This window comes from Phyllobates terribilis, unplaced genomic scaffold, assembly GCF_046119375.1.
Source record: "Phyllobates terribilis strain yellow unplaced genomic scaffold, ASM4611937v1 Scaffold_7__3_contigs__length_470593459, whole genome shotgun sequence".
Taxonomy (NCBI): Eukaryota; Metazoa; Chordata; class Amphibia; order Anura; family Dendrobatidae; genus Phyllobates; species Phyllobates terribilis.
This window is the reverse complement of record NW_027362767.1, coordinates 73,294,011-73,315,786: the sequence shown is the minus strand read 5'-3', so window position 1 is coordinate 73,315,786 and position 21,776 is coordinate 73,294,011. Positions and strand designations below refer to the sequence as shown.

At 44.9% G+C, this 21,776-nt stretch overlaps 1 protein-coding gene across 6 annotated transcripts in view; it reads right to left on the bottom strand.

Moving 5' to 3' along the window:
- Positions 1 to 1,144: 1,144 nt before the first annotated feature.
- The window catches only part of SLC35F4 (solute carrier family 35 member F4), a 363,727-nt gene continuing 343,095 nt past the window's right edge, over positions 1,145 to 21,776 (bottom strand). For all 6 annotated transcript variants that reach the window (XM_073637520.1, XM_073637524.1, XM_073637522.1 and 3 more), the window contains 4 exons: positions 19,413 to 19,538; positions 5,735 to 5,927; positions 4,890 to 4,979; positions 1,145 to 1,572 (listed from right to left, as the gene is read on the bottom strand). In XM_073637520.1, coding sequence (XP_073493621.1) covers positions 1,331 to 1,572; positions 4,890 to 4,979; positions 5,735 to 5,927; positions 19,413 to 19,538 — 651 coding nt within the window. In that variant the 3' untranslated portion in view covers positions 1,145 to 1,330. The remainder of the gene's footprint in view (positions 1,573 to 4,889; positions 4,980 to 5,734; positions 5,928 to 19,412; positions 19,539 to 21,776) is intronic.

The window sequence follows — 21,776 nt, the reverse complement described above, 5'->3', positions numbered from 1 at the left end:
GTGTCCTACCAGAGCCTGGAGCAAGTTGTTGGGTGTCAATCTGCCATGATTTCTTTTCTTGTAACAGCCGTCCAACCGTGTGATTTGGGCCTGTCTCAATACATTTATAACTAAGGTGACTCAGACTATACCACTGGTACAATGAAAGAGGAGATGAAGGTAGAGATGAATGGAGGAGAACCTCACCTTGCAGAATATATATGATGTGACAGAATCACTGGTATGATATACGAGGGGGGGTATGTGTCACTCAGGTAGCTCTCCTGTGTGAACTGAAACATACTAAATTTCTGCCAGCATGTTATATGCTGGGGGTTAACTCTCTTAAAGGGTGTGGTTTTATGGGAATGGCAAAGAGGGTGGAAGGCCATTCCCCTACCTCCCCTCAGGGAGTGGCTGAGCCAGTTTAAATGCTCAGTCAGTAGTTTGCTCTGGGGAGTGTGTGACCTGGAGAGAGAAGTTTCCAGGCTGTGTTGGGCTGAAGCCAGAGAGCAACACCGGAGGACTGGTGTTGCTAAAGACTTTGCTGTGCTACCTGGAACAGGCCGAGCCTTGCTTGCTAAAAGACTCTGCTATACTTTCTCTTTTGTTTTCCCGTTAACCCCGAGAGGGCATGTATATTTTTATGGGACGCTGCTGGAGTTTATGCCACTTAATAAACCCACAGGAAGTTTTACCCGAACCGAGTGTCCTGTGTCTGCCTCCGGAGAGCCGAGCAAGTCACTTTACCACAATGATTTTAGCTGTTTTCTCCTCATTGTTAATTAATTAATGCCAGTCTATGCTGATAATTTGGAGCTCTGTATCAAACAAAAACCTTAGGTCTAATTAATATAAAGCAGAGCTTATTCAGCACTCTCCAGTCTCCAAGACTTTTCTTGTGCCGCACCAGTTTTCCGGAATGATCTCCCCAAAACAATTAGATTCATTCCCAGTGCCCATAGTTTTGAGCCTGCCCTAAACACACATCTTTTTAGGCATACATCACCTGAGATATAGCTATTCTCAGTTTCTCCCTTCCTATATTTTCCTCAGAATCTGGTCCCTTCTTTCATCAGTTTCTCTCACACGCCATACATTGAGATTCACAGGCAGAATGAATCACTTGATGGATTCCCTTTTAAAAAAAAACACATTTCAGATGTACAGAAGACCTTCCATAAAAAAGGACTTTATTGTGTTATTTACATGTAGGTGTATAAATGTAAACTTTATGTCTTTAACTTAGAATTATTTGCAGATAAATACTTTGATATTACATTACAATTAGTGAAATAATTAAATTATATTCACAGAATATACATTCACGTGCATTCAAATGATGGTGGTTTTAAGACAGTGGTATAGACACTGTGCCATTAGCCCTGCTTCTGCTCCTCATGTGGACGCCAGCATCTGCCACATCGTCTGCATGCTCCTCTGTCTTCTTCTCTTTCAAGCTGTTGATGAATCGCAGGGTAATCTCATCCCATTCTTCGGGCAGCAGCATGAGCAAAAACCCAATACAGATGATAATAGTCGCCCCCAGTCTTACAACGCTGAAAATCACTTCATGCTTCAGCAGGTCAATAACTGAAAGGATGACAAAAAGTGATATGTAAGTTCATAAAATATAAGGATGTGTAATAAAGGAAAGTTGTTGTTTTACGCCTCCATTATGTAATATATAGTTTGAGACCTGTACAGGTCATGAATAGGAACAGTGTGGAGGAAGGCTGTTTTACCCAATCAGTATACTTGACAGCTTGCACCAGAGGTGGCCATAGATAGCCCCATAATATAAGTCATAGGGCAAATTATGCATTGTTCTATGGACATATACCATACTCTATATCCATGATAAAAATGCATGCTTGCTACCTTAAAGGGAACCTGTCATTGGAGTCATGCTGCCCGAAACACGGGCGGCATGAATCAGACCCCGGCTGCGCAATTGCAGCCAGTTACCTTCTACTCTGAAACACTTTGATGTTTCAGAGAAAAAATAACTTGAAAAGCCGGACAGTGACTGTAGGGTGGGACATGACTAGTCTGATGACATTGCTAGCAAGCTTATCCCTGCTACGTTTCATTTGATTGACAGGTCTTTGCCAGGTGTGTACATAGGCATAAACCTGTCAATCAACTGGAGTGGGCCAGGAAAACGCCGGCTGGGGGCTGCACCTGACTAGACATGTCTCTCTCTTTACTCCCCAGACAGTCTCTCAAAGTGTTTTCCTGAAAATGCCATGGCATTTCAGAGTAAAACATAACTGGCTGCAATCTGATTCATGCCACCTGTGGTTTGAGCAGCATGAATCTAATGACAGGTTCCCTTTAAAGGTGTTGTCCACTACTCGGACAAAACCCCTTCTCAATCCGTATGTTTCCCCCTTTTAAAATAACAACACTTATACTTACCTCAGGTGCCAGCATCATTCCAGCATTGTCGGCACTGTCTCTCCCAGCGATCTCATAACAGTGTGACGTCATGCAAACCCTGCAGCCAATCAGCAGCTGCTTCACTCTCCCCGTCTTCTGACGTGTCACATACATCCGGAAGTAGAGAGGGAGCAGCAGCACTCACTTCCACCAGATGTAAGCAATTTGTCTGAAGGTGGGGAGAGTGATTTGCTGATTGGCTGCAGGGTTCGCGTGACGTCACACTGTTACGAGATCCCTGGGAGAGACAGTGCAGACACTGCTGGAACGGCACCAGCAACTGAGGTGAGTATACGTGATGTTATTTTAAAAGGGAGAAACATACAGATTGACAAGGGGTTTTGTCCGAGTAGTGGACAACACCTTTAAGGCAGCAAATACGCATTTATATTATGGATACATAATATAGTGTATGCCTATTATGATAGGTTCCCTTTAAGGGGGTTATGAATGGGCAACAAATATATGATTTTTGGGGATCCCACTGATCATGATAACAGGGGACCCATGCTCTTGTGTAAATGGATCAGTATAGAGCACGCGTGCCCAATGTTTCTTTCACCTCTGAAGGTCTATGGGAGTGGTGGTCACGTATGCTCACTCTTTACACATTGGACACAAGACCCCCTTCTCATGACTATTTTTGGTCCCTGTATTCTTACCTCTAGTGACCATTCATAATCTATGGATGCATGTGAAACATCGCACTGTACTCGGATAACACCCGAGTGCAGTGCGATTCCCGCCGATGCCAGCAACAGAGGAGATGGAGAAATTGATTTCTCCATCTCCTCCGCAGCTGTGCTGTGCTCCTCTCCGTACGAGAGGATTGCAGCCCGGAGCACTGACATTCGGCTCTCGCTCGCAGTAGAGGGGGAGCTGAATATCATTAGCATATCGAATCGGATTTGATTCGCTAGTGGGACCCCAGCCTAAGAGTAAACACACTGTGCAATATATATTTACATATCAGTATTTTGATACTATCCTGATTTCACATAACAGAAAAAAAGCTCCACCGTTCATCAACACGGCAATATATTTGGTAAATGTAAAATCATCTTTTAAATATATCCTCTTGTTTGTTATTTTCATTTATTTGGAATAAGGAAACCTGGTAGGTTGTCTTCTTCTGATAGATATTCACAGGCTAATAAGCCTTGTAGAGGTATGAATATGTTAATGATCTACAACCTATTTCTCAGCAAAAGGGGGCATTCAGACATCCGTACAAATCAGTGCGAAATCAGATCGCAATGCACGGACTGGCCGCAGATCTCCTGATCTGAGAGTGACAGCTGATTAGAAGTATATGAAACGGATCAGGAGACTTGTGGCCAGTCCATGTATGCAGTCCGATATCGCACCGATTTGCACGACTGTCTGAATGTGCCAAAACTCAAACACTCAGAGTACTTGATAATAATAAGAACAGATCTGTCAACAGCAACTTGTTGACATTTTCCTGCACAAATCTGCTCTGCACAGAATATGAATTAATATATGAAACATCAAATGGGTACAAAGACATATCATAAAGATCCCATTAAATAGACCCCCACCTGGGTCAGAGTCTGACATTTCATATTCATGATTTTACTTCTAATCTACTTTGAAATGGGTGAACATTTGGGTGTATTTTACAGGATTTCCTCCGCTCTGTATCATTGTATGTTTATTACTATTTTTCCTACACGCTTCTGCCAATGGCATCTAAATATTTTACAAGTGACTAGTGTCTTTTATAAATCATGTATCCAACCAAACCAGGAAAAACACAGTCAAAAGTTGTGGGACAAAGGAATACCTGGGGGGATTTTCCATTTGTATTGTGTTAGAGAAAATACAGAAAACCGAGATTACTGAGTTTTTGGGTAGCAAATGAATATATACAGGGGCGTAGCTATAGGTATTGCATTTATACCAGTCACACCTGGGCCTTGGTGCCTGAGCGGCTGAAAGGTTCCCTGTCAGAAAAAAATACAGTATTATAAATGTAGGTGTGGGCCCTGTTACACAGTGTCATCATAATGATAAGTGTCATAAACAGACAGCAGCCATAGTCATTAGGTGGCTTCTTCTTCTATCAGCCAAATGAACACAGAATAGTCTTTTTTATGGTAGTTGTATCACAAAAATTAGCTTTCCAGAAACAGTGCCACTCTTGCCCTTAGGTTGTGTATGGTATTGCAGCTTAAGTGAATGGGACTCAATTGCAATATCACACATAGCTCATGTATCCAGATTGGCGCTGCTACTTTAAAAAAGAAAAAAAAAAAGAACTATTTCTAGTCCATAGTTTTACCCTATTTAACACAGGAATACCCCTAAAAATAACAGAAAACCACCCGTTGTATAAACCTGATTAAACTCGGCCATTCACCAGGACAATCCCACAGAAACGTTTTGAGATCTACAACATTAATAATGAAATTTAATAAAAATCCTAAAAGGTTTTCAGCACTTACCTGCATTACCTGGAACGCTGAGGACTGTGCCGATTGAAATGAGGATGGGATATGTTAAGACAACCCCGACATTTACTAAGATGTTAAAAGCTGCAAAACAGGAAAATGAAAAAGGCAAAAATAAATGTCACCGTGAAGACGTATAGGTCTGCATGGGAGCTGTAGACAAAAAATAGTAAAAAGTTAGAAATGACTTTATTTTTATTCCAGATGCACTTGGGCAGAAAATATGGTTGCCAAGATGGGCATAGCCTTACATACAGAATTAACATTGAAAGAAAAACATTTAACAAAGTGGCAAAACAATGTTTTGCTACTTTTGCACACTAAAAACACTTTTTTTCCCAAAAATTATTTGTTTTAGCATTAGCATACTTTGAAAGTTATAACTTTTTCATTTTTGCGCTGCACAATTTTTGCGCAACTCAGAAGTTGAGCAAAAATATTGCAATTTTTGACATTTTCACTTCAGTACCGGCCAGCTACATCAATATGGGTGGAGCATGGGTGGGATGAGGCATGGCTAAGCCAGACCCTCAAATTCATGAAAGGTTATGGTGCTTGTATGGTGAAACGTATGCCAGAAATGTACACCAGCCCTGACCGGGTGCACATACTTTGCCATGTTGAAAAAAAAAATCCTAAAAACAATAAAAAAAATAATTACTTGATTTTTAGGGAGACACAGCATATTCCTTTAAGAAAAGAATTTTGGTGAGTCCCAAAAATAATTTAAATCCTCAATTTATTTCAAAATAATTTAAAAGATCATACAGGTTGGGAATACATCTCAACGCGTTTCTGGCAAAAAACCCTTATTCAATGAGTAGCATATTCTTACTCACCTAACCAGAGACCGGCAACTCCACACAGATATCCCCATGGTAAGGCTGAGAAGGATGACCAGTGCTCTACTTTGGTAAAATAAAGGATGATCGGTGTGCAGGAGATGAAGATTAAATTGAAAAATCCTAAAGTAGAAAAAAAATGTGCTGCTTCACCAAAGTTAGCCGTTCCAAGAAACATCTTAAACAAAACCTGTAACAATAAGAATATCAATTGTTATACAACCCAATTAGTCAGCCGAAATATCTATCTTTCACACATCATGTGGCCCAATCCCAGCATATATCAGGCTCTGGCTCTACGATTTCAGCAATGTAAGTTTGACTTTGAAACACTGTGGGATGTAAGATAGTAACATAGTTGTTAAGGTTGAAGGAAGACTAAGTCCATCTAGTTCAACTAGTGTTGAGCGAGCATGCTCGACACTGCTCGGTACTCGCCCGAGCATCTCACTACTCGAGATGTTCGGCGAGCACCGAGCATTTCCAGGTTACTCGGTCGGGAGCTCGGGTTTCCGCCCTGCATGTTTGGCGCTCTTTACAGAGCCAATGAACATGCAGGGATTGCCAGCCAGTCACTGTAATGCCGCAGCCATGTTGTTTGTGGGCATTACAGTGATTGGCTGGCCGCACAGCGTCACCTCGAGTATTTAAAACCGGGCGCCGCCATCTTGGACACAGTCGCTCCGCATCAGACAGTGTAGGGAGAGTGCTGCTGAGCTAGGGAGAGATTTATACTGCGAAATAGGTAGTGTAGGGTCTCTAAAGCCTACAAAATCAAACAAACAGTCCTTCTCAGGACTAATATCCATCCCACATATCAGGCAGGCAGGCTGTATAGGAGACGCAGTGGTTATACCAACAAACACTGCATTACAGTCCTGTGTGCTCCTGCTGGTGAAATTGCTGGACTTATCCCCAGGTCTCAGGGGCCAGGAAAAATCCTTTTTTTTTCATCTAAATCCTGTTTTGTTTTGTTTTTCCTCAGTCAGACTGTACAAATACGCGTCTTATTAACCTTTTGGTATTCCCCCCCCCCCAAAAAAAAACTGAGTGTGTCTGTGAGTGTTCAGACACAAATATATCTGTTTAAAAGAGTCTGCTGTAGGCCAGATAACTAGAACTGTGTTTTCCTCTTCCACGGTTCAAATCTGGGTGTTATCAACCTGCTTGCCCTTTTTCCATAAAAAAAAACAGTTTGAGTGTGTCGCTGACTGTTCAGACACAAATATATCTATTTTAACAAGTCTGGTATACACCAGGAAATTATAACTGTGGTTTTGCAGTTCCATGGTTCAAATCTCTGTATTATCCACTTTTTTGTCTTTTTTCCATAAAAAAAAAACATTTTCAGTGTCTCGCTGACTGTTCAGACACCAATATATCTGTTTAAAAGATTCTGGTGTAGGCCAGATAACTAGAACTGTGGTTTTCCTCTTCCACGGTTCTAATCTCCTTTTTATTACCCTTTTGCCATTGATAGTGCGAGTGTAAGCTATTTTACTTCATTTACAATGGGCATGGTGCGTAGCAAGGGACATGGAACTGGACGTTCTGGTGATGTGCGTGCAGAGGATGGGGCCGTGGCCAAGGTGACAATGTGCCACAACAAACAGCCACATCTTCTCGCTCCCAGTTCTTGACTTGAATTACTAGGGAAGCACACAACAACACCAGTATTGCAAACTGATCAGTGTGAACAGGTTATTAATTGTATAGCAGATAATCCTTCCAGTCACCTGGGCACCACCACCTCCGGTCTGTCTTCCACACGGTCAAGTCTTAGTAGCCGTGAGTCTCGACCGCATACTCCTCCTCACCCTGATGCTCCTTCCTCCCACCATGCCGAGTGTCGTCAGACAGCAACTGATCCCACAGTTGGACACTCTGAAGAGCTGTTCACTGGTCCATTTCCATATATGGGCCCCTCGCCTGCTCCGCTTGAAGTGGTGGAAGAGGAGATCCCATGTAGCGATGGCCAAATATTTGAACCGCCACGGCCACAGGAAGGTGACGCTGGCAATTTGTCACAAGTGGTGGACAATGATGAGACACAATTGCCACGAAGTGAGGAGGAGGACCGTGGTGCGGAAGAGGAGGAGGTGGTGGATGATCTAGTAACTGACCCAAGGTGGCAGGAGGAAAAGCAGAGCGAGGCCAGCAGCACACAGGGGGAGGGAGGCAGAGTACCCCAACAGGCAGGAAGAAGCAGTGTGGTGGCCGCAGACAGAAGGCGGGCAACCATTTCCCGTAACACCAACACGAGGGACGTTGCCAGTACAACCGGTAGGTCTGGAATTTTTTTTAAAGATTCTGCTGATAACCCCAAAAAGGCCATTTGTACCACCTGCCAGGCCAGCATCAGCAGTGGTGACAAAACTACCAGCCTGACCACCACCAGCATGATCAGGCACATGTCAGCAAAGCACCCGACTTTGAGGGGCGAACCCCAGGGTCCACGACCAGTGTCAGCGGGTGTCACCACTGCTTCTTCCGCTGTTGTGTGTAGCGTCGGCGTCCCTGCCTCCTGCTAGGCAGGGACGCTGTTCCCCTCACCTCTCCGCTCCGTGCCCGGCGTCTTCCTCCCGCTCTGCTGGCAGCGCGCGCTGCTTCCCGGTCACGGTGCTTAGGGAGCGCGCGCTCCCCCTCTCTTAAAGGGGCCGCGCGCGCCGTCCTAAGGAGTCCCCGGCCAATGGCCGGAGGACTTCACCATATATAAGGCACCTCCTCCAAAATGGAGGTGCCCGAGCAATGTTGTTGCAAAGCCTTCACTCTGCTTCAGCCCTCAGGTCCCGTTACCAGTTACCTGCCAGTCACCTGCCAGATTCCTGCTTGTTACCTGCCAGTCACCTGCCAGATTCCTGCCTGTTACCTGCCAGTCACCAGCCAGATTCCTGCTTGATACCTGCCTGATATCCTCTTACCTGCTTGCAAGCCTGCGGTCCGACGGTCTGCCTTCCGACACCTGTCAGTCTGTCTATGGACCAGCCTGCCTGCTCACCTGGGAGCGCTCACCTGCTACCTGCCTGCTAGCCTACCTGGAGGCTCTGCCGTCACTTGCCGTGACCACCTGCCTGTCCAGAGACTCTTGCCCGCTCACCTGGGAGCGCTCACCTGCTACCTGCCTGCTAGCCTATCTGGAGGCTCTGCCGTCACTTGCCGTGACCACCTGCCTGTCCAGAGACTCTTGCCCGCTCAGCTGGGAGCGCTCACCTGCTACCTGCCTGCTAGCCTACCTGGAGGCTCTGCCGTCACTTGCCGTGACCACCTGCCTGTCCAGAGACTCTTGCCCGCTCACCTGGGAGCGTCCACCTGCTACCTGTCTGCTAGTCTACCTGGAGGCTCTGCCGTCACTTGCCGTGACCACCTGCCTGTCCAGAGACTCTTGCCCGCTCACCTGGGAGCATCCACCTGCTACCTGTCTGCTAGTCTACCTGGAGGTTCTGCCGTCACTTGCCGTGACCACCTGCCTGTCCAGAGACTCTCGCCCGCTCACCTGGGAGCGCTCACCAGCCACCTGCCTGCTGTCCTTCTACCCAGAGACTGTCCCTGTCACTTGCCGTGACTACCTGCCCTTCTACCCAGAGACTGTCCCTGTCACTTGCCGTGACTACCTGCCCTTCTACCCAGAGACTGTCCCTGCCACTTGCCGTGACTACCTGCCCGTCTTCCCTGAGAGCCACCCGCTTCCTTACAAGGACCGCCCCCTTGTATAGTTGCTCAGAGGTTCCACCTCCCAGACCCGTTACATTGTGCATGTAAGAGAACACCCTGTTGTGCGTGCAAGGCAATCCCCTGTCCATAATGCATGCAGAGATGCCCCCTTTTCTCAATCTTCACTTGTTATGGCAAGACATTTGTTTTGTCTTTTTATTCCACTGCGACCTCCACCACTCCTCCAAGGGGCATTAAAACGGTCTTGTTAAGCTACTGTGACCTCCACGTCTCTTCCAAGGGGCATTAAAACCGTCTTGTTAAACCACTCAGAACTCCACAGCTCTTCTAAGGGGCATTGCATTTCCTCCTAATTTTAGTCAGCTTTTTCTTTTCAATGCATAGGCGAACACTAAGGGAGACCCACTCCCCAATAATGGGTAGCAGGTTTTTAGTACGCTGTAATCCACGTCTGTTTCAAGGGGCATTGCAGTTCCTCATAATTTTTGGAAAGCCTTCCATTCACTGCTTAGGCCAACAGTGTACAGGAGACCCAGTTGCTATAAATGGAAAAAACAGTTTAGTTAAGGCCCTCTGACCTCCATGTCACTTCCAAGGGGCATTGGAGTGCTTCAAAATTTTTGGTAGGCATTGCACTCACTGTATGCCCTATAACTGTGTAGCCGAACCGCTCCTTTTGGTACAGAAACATATCCTACAAGACATGTGTGGTTGACTGGCCTGATATTGATGTGAATGGTCCCTGTTCCATCTGCTTTCTCCTTTGCCACCACCTCATCCATCATTCATCACCTGAAGCTTTGTTTCAACAGGAGTCATAGAACTGGGATAGTAGCAGGAAAACATCCAGCAATCCTCGGAGGAGGTAGGATATGCGCCAAAACGCTGACCACCTCAGGCCTAGCCGCTACTACATACATGCGCTTGCATTCCAAGGAACAGAAAGCTAAGGAGATGGATGGCCTCATGATCATGAATAATTTACTCGTTGTGTAGGAGGCCGACCACTGCTGCTGTCTACCTTGTGAACTTTGTGTTGAAGCCTGATTGACCCAGGACCCGCAATCCGCTATGTCTGGAGGACGTATTGCATCCCAGTGTCCAACTGTGTCCCGGCTATCACAATATTAACCCAGTGTGAAGGCATCAGTGAGATGGACCATCCCTGGCCACATTCACTTGTCCACGTGTTTGTGGTTAGGCTGTCCTTCCCGCTAAATGCACTGGGGAGGGCACAGGTAATGTTTTGGTATGCGAACTTGTGTATAAGGCGCAGCGGGACAAATAGGGGCGGCTGGGGACCGTTTATGGATACCCGGCCACCCCCAGGCGGCTGTGGACCGTGTGTGGGCACCCGGCCACGGGGCGGCTGGGGACCGAGTATGGACACCCGGCCGCCCCCTGGCAGCTGGGGACCGAGTGTGGACACACGGCCGCCGGGCGACTGAGGACTGAGTATGGATACCAGGCCGCCGACGCAGCCATGACATGGTGGCTGGTGTCTGCCTCCACAAGCCTAAAAGGCCTCATTTCAAGTGCAAGCAAGCTAGCAGTATGGTATTGCAGCCTGGGGGTGGGTGGATGGCAGGCTGCACACTTACGCTTGCATTCCAAGAAAACAAAGCAGATGCTAACGTCTATAATCATCATCATGCTCCTCACCTTGGCACTCTCAACTCCCCTGATGGAGAAGCCAGGGCCCACTGGAGGAGTCTGGTTGTCTGGTGGGCTCGGCCAATGCTGCCCTAAAGCAGGCCAGGCTAAGAAAAGTGTGGGGAAGGTTACCGGGACAAATAGGGGTGGCTGGGGACCAAGTATGGACACCCGGCCGCCCCCTGGTGACTGGGGACCGAGTGTGGACACCCGGCCGCCGGGCGGCTGGGGACTGAGTATGGATACCAGGCCGCCGATGCAGCCATGACATGGTGGCCGGCGTCTGCCTCCACAAGCCTAAAAGGCCTCATTTCAAGTGCAAGCAAGCTAGCAGTATGGTATTGCAGCCTAGGGGTGGGTGGGTGGCAGGCTGCACACTTAAGCCCCCGTCACACTAAGCGAGATCGCTAGCGAGATCGCTGCTGAGTCACAAGTTTTGTGACGCAACAGCGACCTCAGTAGCAATCTCGCTACGTTTGACACTTAGCAGCGACCAGGCCCCTGCTGTGAGATCGCTGGTCGTGTCGGAATGGTCTGGACATTTCTTTGATCGTTGAGGCCCTGCTGGGTAGCATGTATCGGTGTGTTTGACACCTTACCAACGACCTTGTTGACGACTCAGACACAGAAACACATAGGCGTGCATCGTTATACAGATCGTTAAGGGTCGCTGCATCGCTGCTGCGTCGTTGGGAAGATCTGACTGTTTGCCATCTCACCAGCGACCACATAGCGACGCAGCAACGATCCGTGACAGGTCGTATCGTCGTTGGGATCTCTGTAGCGTCGCTTAGTGTGACGGGGCCTTTACGCTTGCATTCCAAGAAAACAAAGCAGATGATAACTTCTATCATCATCATCATGCTCCTCACCTTGGCACTCTCAACTCCCTTGATGGAGAAGCCAGGGCCCACCGGAGGAGTCTGGTTGTCTGGTGGGCTCTGCCAATGCTGCCCTAAAGCAAGCCAGGCTAAGAAAAGTGTGGGGAAGGTTACTGGGACAAATAGGTGCAGCTGGGGACCGAGTATGGACACCCGGCCGGCCCTTGGTGGCTGGGGACCAAGCGTGGACACCCGGCCGCCGGGCGGCTGGGGACTGAATATGGATACCAGGCCGCCGACACAGCCATGACGTGGTGGCCAGATTTCGCCCCCACATGCCTAAAAGACCCAATTTCAATTGCAAGCAAGCAAGTAGTATGGTATTGCAGCCTGGGGGTGGGTAGATGGCAGGCTGCATACTTGCGCTTGCATTGCAAGGAATGAGGGAGGTACAATTGAACACTGCCCTGGGACAAGGACTTGCACGGGGATAGTTGCAAGTCTGCATCTTCTGATGCGGCAAGGATCACTTCTGATGGGCACACTTTTAGGCAGTGACCTGGGTGTCAGATATGCTTCCAGGGGTCTTCCCCATGCTGTTCCCATGTCTTTTCAGCACTGTATGCATGTGTCACACAGTATATGGCCAGATAAGGTTGTAAAATGTTAAAATGACATTTCCCGGTGAATGCATTTGTCACGGTTGAAAGCAATACAAAAGTGCAAAAAACGCATAAAAAATGCTACTTGTGAACATAGCCCAAGCTGTGGAGGAGTATTTTTGTTTTTCGTTATTTATTTTACCTTATACACAAGTCTTTACCCTGGAAAGGATGTTCCTTAACATATTTCACAGGAAAGCAGTTTCAGTTTCGGTTTTGAACGTTTTATTGTGAGCCCGTAAAAGTGGCTTAATACCTCTGACCACGTTGTTGACAGCAGTGACCTGGGGGTCAGAAATGCTTCCTGGGTCGATCCCCATGCTGTCCCCATGTCATTTGAGCACTGTCACTATCGTTTTGGGCACTTTTTAGGCTTTCTACAGACTGCCGGGGGTGCCGCCACAAAAATGCTCGGGTCTCCCATAGACTAACATTGGGCTCATTGCTCGGGTCGAGCACCCGAGTATCACGGTGAGCTCGGCCTGAGCTTCGAGCACCCGAGCATTTTAGTGCTCGCTCAACACTAAGTTCAACCCATAGCCTAACATGTTGATCCAGAGGAAGGCAAAAAAAAACCATGTGGCAACACTAAGCTCCACATTGGGGAAAAAATTCCTTCCAGACTCCATACGATAATCAGACTAGTACCCTGGATCAATGCCCAATCAAGGAATCTAGTATTTATAACCTGTAATATTATACTTTTCAAGAAAGGCACCCAGGCCCTTCTTAAATTTTAGTAGTGAATCACTCATTACAACATCATGCGGCAGAGAGTTCCATAGTCTCACTGCTCTTACAGTAAAGAATCCGCGTCTGTGATTATGATTAAACCTTCTTTCCTCCAGACGTAGAAGATGCCCCCTTGTCCCCGTCTCTGGCCTGAGAGTAAAAAGATCAGTAGACAGGTCTTTGTACTGTCCCCTCATATACTTGTACATAGTAATAAGATCACCCCTAACCCTTAGTTTTTCCACAGTAGATAACCCCAAGTGTAATAACCTGTCTTGGTATTGCAGACCCCCCAGTCCTCTAATAACCTTGGTCGCTCTTCTCTGCACCCGCTCTAGTTCAGCTATGTCTTTCTTATACACCGGAGACCAGAACTGTACACAGTACTTTAAGTGTGGTCGCACTAATGACTTGTATAGAGGTAAAATTATGTTCTCCTCATGAGCATCTATGCCTCTTTTAATGCATTCCATTATTTTATTTGCCTTTGCAGCAGCTGCCTGACACTGGCCACTAAACGTGAGCTTGTCGTCCACCAATACACCCAGGTCTTTTTCAGTTACAGTTTTGCCCAATGTTTTACAATTAAGCATATAATTATACATTTTATTTCCTCTGCCCAAGTGCATTACCTTACATTAAAGCTCATTTGCCATTTATCAGCCCAAGCTTCTAGTTTACATAGATCCTACAGTAATATAAAATTGTCCCCCTCTGTATTGATTATCCTGCAGAGTTTAGTGTCATCTGCAAATATTGAAATACTACTCTGTATGCTCCCTACAAGGTCATTAACCCCTTAACAACCCTTGCCGTATTAGTACGCACATTTGCGTACCCCCCGTTCAGTGAGGGCTGCTGCGCTGAGCCCTCACTGAACCGAGCACATGTCAGCTGATTCTTACAGCTGACATGTGCCCGCAACAGCCGCGGGTGGAATCGCGATGCACCCGCGGCTGTTAACATGTTAAATGCCGCTGTCAATCTCCGACAGCGGCATTTAACGCGCGCTTCCGGGTAGCGCGTCATAAGCCCCACCCATCGGCGACCCCGTCACGTGATCGCGGGTCACCGATGGGTGGGCATGACAACCCAGGGTCTGCAGCAGACGCCTGTGGTTGTCATGATCTGGTTGCTATGAGCGCCACCTAGTGGTCGGCGCTCATAGCACAGGACCATTTCTGCTGCATGCAGGGGATCTGCTGGTCCCCTGTATGTAGCAGAGCCGATCGGACAGTTGCTGCTTCTAGTCTCCTATGGAGACTATTGAAGCATGCAGTAAGTGAAAAAAAAAAGTTTTTAAAAATATTAAAAAAATATAAAAGTTTAAATCACCCCCCTTTCGCCCCAATCAAAATAATATATATATATATATATATATATATATATATATATATATATATATATATATATATATAAAAAAAACCTACATAGACATATTTGGTATCGCCGCGTTTAGAATCGCCCGATCTATCAATATAAAAAAAGAATTAATCCGATCGGTAAACGGCGTAACGAGAAAAAAATTCTAAACGGCAGAATTCCGTTTTTTGGTCGCTGCAAAATTGCAATAAAATGCAATAACGGGCGATCAAAACATCGGTTCTACCCCAAAATGTTATCAATAAAAACGTCAGTCCGTCGCGCAAAAAATAAGCCCTCACCCAGCCCCACATCACGAAAAATGGAGACGCTACAGGTCTCGGAAAATGGCGCTATATATATCTATTTTTTTTACCAAATTTTGGAATTTTTTTTCACCACTTAAATATAAAAAAACCTATACATGTTTGGTGTCTATGAACTCGTAATGACCTGTAGAATAAGAATGGCAGGTCAGTTTTAGCATTCAGTGAACGTGGTAAAAAAAAAAAATAAAAAACTGTGGTATTGCACTTTTTTTGCAATTTTACCGCACTTGGAATTTTTTTCCCGTTTTCCCGTACACGATATGGTAAAACTAGTAATGGCGTTGAAAAGTACAACTCGTCCCACAAAAAATAAGCCCTCACATGGCCATATTGACCAAAAATAAAAACGCTATGGCTCTGTGAACAAGGGGAGCAAAAAACGAAAATGCAAAAACGGAAAATGCTCCGGGGCTTAAGGGGCTAATAAATATATTAAAAAGAAGCTGGCCCAATACTGACCCCTGTGGTACCCCACTGTTAACTGTGACCCACTCTGAGTGTGTTTCATTAATAACCACCCTTTGTTTCCTATCACTGAGCCAGTTCTTAACCCACATACATATATTTTTCCCTATCCCCATTGTTCTCATTTTATGTATCAACCTTTTGTGTGGAACCGTATCAAAAGCTTTTGAGAAGATTATACACAACATCCACTGCATTTCCTTGGTCCAGTCCAGAACTTGCCTCTTCAAAAAAGCTGATCAGATTAGTCTGACAGGAACGATCCCTCGTAAACCCATGTTGATATTGGGTCATGAGGTTATTCTTCTTCAGATACTCTAGTATAGCATCTCTTAGGAAACCCTCCAGGATTTTACCCACAGTAGAGGTTAAGCTTACTGGCCTATAATTTCCAAGTTCAGTTTTTGTCCCCTTTTTGAATATTGGCACCACATTTGCTATACGCCAGTCCTGTGGTATAGACCCTGTTATTATGGAATCTTTAAAGATTAAAAATAATGGTCTATCTATGACGTTACTTAATTCCTGCAGTACTCGGAGGTGTATCCCATCCGGGCCTGGGGATTTGTCAACTTTAGTGATTTTTAGATGCCACCGTACTTCCTGCTGGGTTAAACAAGTGACATTTAATGGAGAATTTTTGTTATCACTGATCATGTTTTCTGTCATGCGATTTTTCTTGTGTAAATACGGTTGAAAAAAAATCATTTAGCATATTGGCTTTTTCCTCATCCTCATCCACCATTTCACTATTCTTAAGGGGTCAACACTATCATTTTTTAGTTTTTTACTATTTATGTAGTTAAAGAATATTTTGGGATTATTTTTACTTTCTCTGGCAATGAGTCTCCCTGTCTCAATCTTTGCTGCCTTGATTTGGTTTTTACAGAATTTATTTAATTTTCTGTATTCATTTAATGCCTCATCACTACCTACTTGCTTTAGTTCTCTAAATGCTTTCTTTTTGTCACTTATTGCGCCCCTTACAGCTCTATTTAGCCATAGTGGTTTCCTTCTATTTCTAGCATGTTTATTCCCATAGGGTATATATTGTGCACAGGTCCTATTCAGGATGCTAATAAATGTCTACCATTTGCTTTGTGTAGTTTTATGTCTCAGGATATCGTCCCAGTTTATTGCACTAAGATCATCTCTCAACCATTGGAAATTTGCCTTCCTAAAGTTTAGTGTCCTTGTAACCCCTCTACTACACATCTTATTAAAGGATACATGAAAACTTATTATTTTGTGATCACTATTACCCAAGTGACCCCCAACCCAACTCGTATATTTGATATGCGGTCTGGCCTGTTGGTTAATATTAGGTCTAGCAGTGCCCCCCTTCTTGTTGGGTCCTGAACCAGTTGTGAAAGGTAATTGTCTCTCATAGTTGTCAAAAACCTATTACCTTTGCTTGAACTACAGGTTTCTGTTCCCCAATGTATTTCAGGGTAGTTAAAGTCCCCCATAATAATGACTTCTCCTTGAGTTGCTGCTTCATCTATTTGCTTTATGAGGATATTCTCCACTGTTTCCATTATTTTTGGAGACTTATAACAAACCCCTTTCAGTAACTTATTATTTTTTCCCCCTCCCCTTATCTCCACCCACAGGGACTCTACATTTTCATTAGACTCACATATATCCCCACCATGTCATAATTATTTTCCAACAAAATTAATTCTAATTACTCCATTTTGTTGGTGAGGCTTCTGGCATTAGTGTACATGCATTTTATGTATCTCTCTGTACCTCTATTCCTTCTTACTATATTGACTGTTCTAACCCCATCCACAATTTCTTTATTTGTGCCCAGGTCACTATCTGCACTATCTTCCCCACCTATAAAATTAATACCCCCCCCAATCCCTAGTTTAAACACTCCTCCAACCTTCTAGCCATTTTCTCCCCCAGCACAGCTGCACCTTCCCCATTGAGGTGCAGCCGTCTCTAACGTAGAACCTGTAGCCAACTAAGAAGTCGGCCCAGTTCTCCAGGAACCCAAAGCCCTCCTTCCTACACCATTTCCAGAGTCACTTATTTATCTCCCTAATCTCCCATTGCCTCTCTGGCATGGCACGTTGTACAGGTAGTATTTCAGAGAATACCACCTTGGAGGTCCTTGCTTTAAGCTTGCTGCCTAATTCCCTGAAATCATCTTTAAGGACCTTCCACCTACCTGTAACTTTGTCATTTCTGCCAATGTGCACCATGACCGCTGGGTCCTCACCAGCCCCTCCCAGTAATCTGTCAACCCGATTAGCGATGTGCCGGACTCGAGCGCCAGGTAGGCAGCACACTGTTCGACGATCCCTGTCTTTGTGACAAATTACCCTATCTGTTCCCCTAATAATTGAGTCCTCCACTACCAGCACCTGCCTGGCCTGCCCTGCTCTCCTATTTCCCCCCTTACTGGAGCTGACGCTCCTCCGGCTTTCAGAGGACATGCCTTGCTTCAGCAGTGCTACCCCTGTACAGACACCCCCCTCATCTGCCAACTTTGAAAACTTATTGGGGTGTGCCAGATCAGGACTAGCCTCCCTGGCACTCTTCCCTCTACCCCCCTTCTAACTGTCACCCAGCTAGCTGCCTCACTGTACACTGGATAGCATTGTCAATGGAGCTCATTTCCTAATGGGGATTGCACTAGACAGAAATGTTAGGTAAAAATAGATGTAAAGAATTAATAAAAACTGACAGCAATTCAGTCCAAATTCCTCCCTTCCAAACTCCCTGAATCCAAAGTCACTGAAAAACAAGTCACACACTTACCTCCGTTTGCACTTACACTCCGGTCACACTCAGCTCGTTCACACTCGCTAATTTTTTTTTTTCTTTTAGCAGCAATCCAGCCTACAGCTCAATGTACTTCCAAAGGACTTTGAAACACTGTGGCATGTCACGGAAAAACATACTTTAAAAGCTGCCATGGACCAAGACACATGGGAGACTTGTTCCCAGCGGCTTCTCCCCGCCCGCTGCCAGTGACTGACAGGTCTCTCCTTATACACATATGTGCATATAGGGACCCGCCTATCAATCCACAGCAATGGGCGGGGAGAAGCTAGTCTACAGCCCGTTCTCAGTTCCCAGCGGTGTTTCGGAGTCAAACATACCTGGCTGAGATAATACAGGCAATGTCTGATATATACTGCCTGTGTATCGGGCAGCATGTATCAGCTATCAGGTTCACATTAATGGTTAGGAGAAATTAAGACATTTCTTACTAGGTGTGAGAAAAGGGTATGTATCAAAAATTGTAAAAACTGACACATGGACAAAAATAAAAGAAGTACAGCACACTGAAAAAACAGGGTCCGTATTTCATGCATGAGAAAAAAAACTGATGCGTGAAATCAGCCTTAAGGGTTTTTCTGGTATTTTAAAAATAATACTCTCGGGAGACAGCGCTACTCTTTCGCATGGGCTGAGCCTAGTACTGAAGGTCAGCACCATTTATACAACCAATAGACTAACTGGTGATGTTTCTAGAGAAAAAAAAAGATAAAAAAGAAGATTCTCATTTTCTATGTTCAGACTTTTAGACTATGATAGGTCAATGAGACAAGCCATATCTGGCATCTAGGACAGAGACAAAGACAAAAAAATATTTGAGAAACTGAAAAAGATAAAAAACAAAAACTTTAGAGAACGTAAAACTGTGTACAAAAAAAATGTGTCTGGTCATGAACAGGGAAAAATGGCCACATCTTGAACTAGTTAAGCTAATTTCCTACCTAAAGAGGTTGTCCACTACTTTTTTATTGATGGCCTAGGCCCTATCCTAAGGATATGATAAATCATCAATAAAAAGTAGTGGCCAACCTCTTTAAATGGTTTAAAAGGCAGAACAGAAGAAATTTCTAATGCCACCTGATTTATTTTTTCTCACAATCATTTATGCTCAGTAAAGGCCTTCCACATACACATTAGCGAGGTGTAAGAAAATTGTCTTTTAGATGATGCGACACTTTCTTACCTTATAAAGTGCTGATGCCGAGGCTGATCCAACTGCAAGCGCTACTCCAATAATGGAGTCGCCATGGAAACCATCTGCATACGCCATCATTACGATCCCTGTTATTGCCATTATTGTAGCAACTATCTGTGCCAAAAAAAGGGATAAACACATTTTTTTATTTCCTCTCATGAGAAGAGTTTTTACATCGTTGAGTAAACTGTAGTGCAAGGCTCTGGAAAGTATTGCACATATGTTTGCTAATTACCAGTGCTGGAAATATGACTCAACCATCTATGGTAAGAAATAAAAAAAGTAAATGGCAACACTAAATGACTACATCTACCTACTCATTTATTTTTTAATGTCCCATTTTTCTGTATGGAGCATTATATGAAGCCCATTCTGTATGAAGCATTATATGGGATCCATTATTCTGTATAGAGCATTAGGAGGCCCATTATTCTGTATGGAGCATTATACGAGGCCCAATATTCTGTATTGAGCATTATATGGGGCTATATTATTCTGTATGGAGCATTATATGGGGACCATTATTCTGTATGGAGAATTATATGGGGCCCATTATTCTGTATGCAGCATTATATGGGACCCATTATTCTGTATGGAGCATTATATGGGGTCCATTATTCTGTATGGAGCATTATATGGGGCCCATTCTATATAGAGCATTATATGGGGCCTATTATTCTGTATGGAGCATTATATGGGGTCCATTATTCTGTATGGAGCTTATATGGGGTCCATTATTCTGTATGGAGCATTTTGTGGGGTCCATTATTCTGTATGGACCATTATACGGGGTTCATTATTCTGTAGAGCATTTTATGGGGTTCATTTTTCTGTATAGAGCATTATATGAAGTCCATTCTGTATGAAGCATTATATGGGATCCATTATTCTGTATAGAGCATTAGGAGGCCCATTATTCTGTATGGAGCATTATACGAGGCCGAATAGTCTGTATGGAGCATTATATGGGGCTATATTATTCTGTATGGAGCATTATATGGGGCCCATTATTCTGTATGGAGCATTATATGGGGCCCATTATTCTGTATGAAGCATTATATGGGGTCCATTATTCTGTATGGAGCATTATATGGGGCCCATTATTCTATATGGGGCCCATTATTCTGTATGGAGCATTATATGGGGCCCATTATTCTGTATAGAGCATTATATGGGGCCCATTATAATGTATGGAGCATTATATGGGGCCCATTATTCTGTATGGAGCATTATATGAGGTCCATCATTCCGTATGGAGCATTATATGGGGCCCATTATGTATGGAGCATTATATGAGGTCCACCATTCTGTATGGAGGATTATATGGGGCCCCCTATTCTGTATGGAGCATTATATGGGGTCCATTATTCTGTATGGAGCATTATATGGGGTCCATTATTCTGTATGAAGCATTATATGGGGCCCATTCTGTATGGAGCATTGTATGAGGCCCAATTTTCTGTATGGCACATTATATGAGGCCCATTATTCTGCATGGAGCATTATATGGGGAGCATTATTCTGTATAGAGCATTTTATGGGATCCATTATGTATAGAGCAATATATGGGGTCCATTAGTCTGAATGGAGTGCTATATGGGGCCCATTATTCTGTATGGAACAATATATGAGGCCCATTCTGTATGGAGCATTATATGAGGCCCAATATTCTGTATGGAGATTATATGGGGTTCTATTATTCGAAATTGATCATTATATGAGGCCCATTATTCTGTATGGAGCATTATATGGGGCCCATTATTCTGTATGGAGCAATTTATGGGGCTCTATATACTGTATGGAGCAATATATCTTCAGTCCATCCTTAACTCTGCTGCGCGACTATTTCATCTCTCGCCTCTGTACTCCTCTGCTACCCCCCTTTGCAAATCCCTTCACTAGCTCCCAATTGCCCAGCGGATCCAGTCCAAACTACTAACACTGACCTACAAAGCCATCCATAACCTTTCTCCTCCATACATCTCTGAACTAATCTCCCGACATATTCCCTTACGTAATCTCCGGTCCTCCCAAGACCGCCTCCTCTCCTCCACATTTATTCGTTCCTCACCCAATCGCCTCCAAGATTTGTCCCGAATATCCCCCATCCACTGGAATTCTGTGCCTGAACACGTCCAATTAACCGCCGCATTTGGATCCTTCAGACGGAACCTGAAAACCTATCTCTTCAAACAAGCTTACAGCCTGCCATGACCTTGCCTGCTGCCACCTCAACAACACCGGAGCTACTGCAACCCCCCAACCTACTGTCTCCTTCCCCACCACCCTGTAGAATGTAAGCCCACAAGGGCAGGGTCCTCTTCCCTCTGTACCAGTCTGTCATTGTTAGTT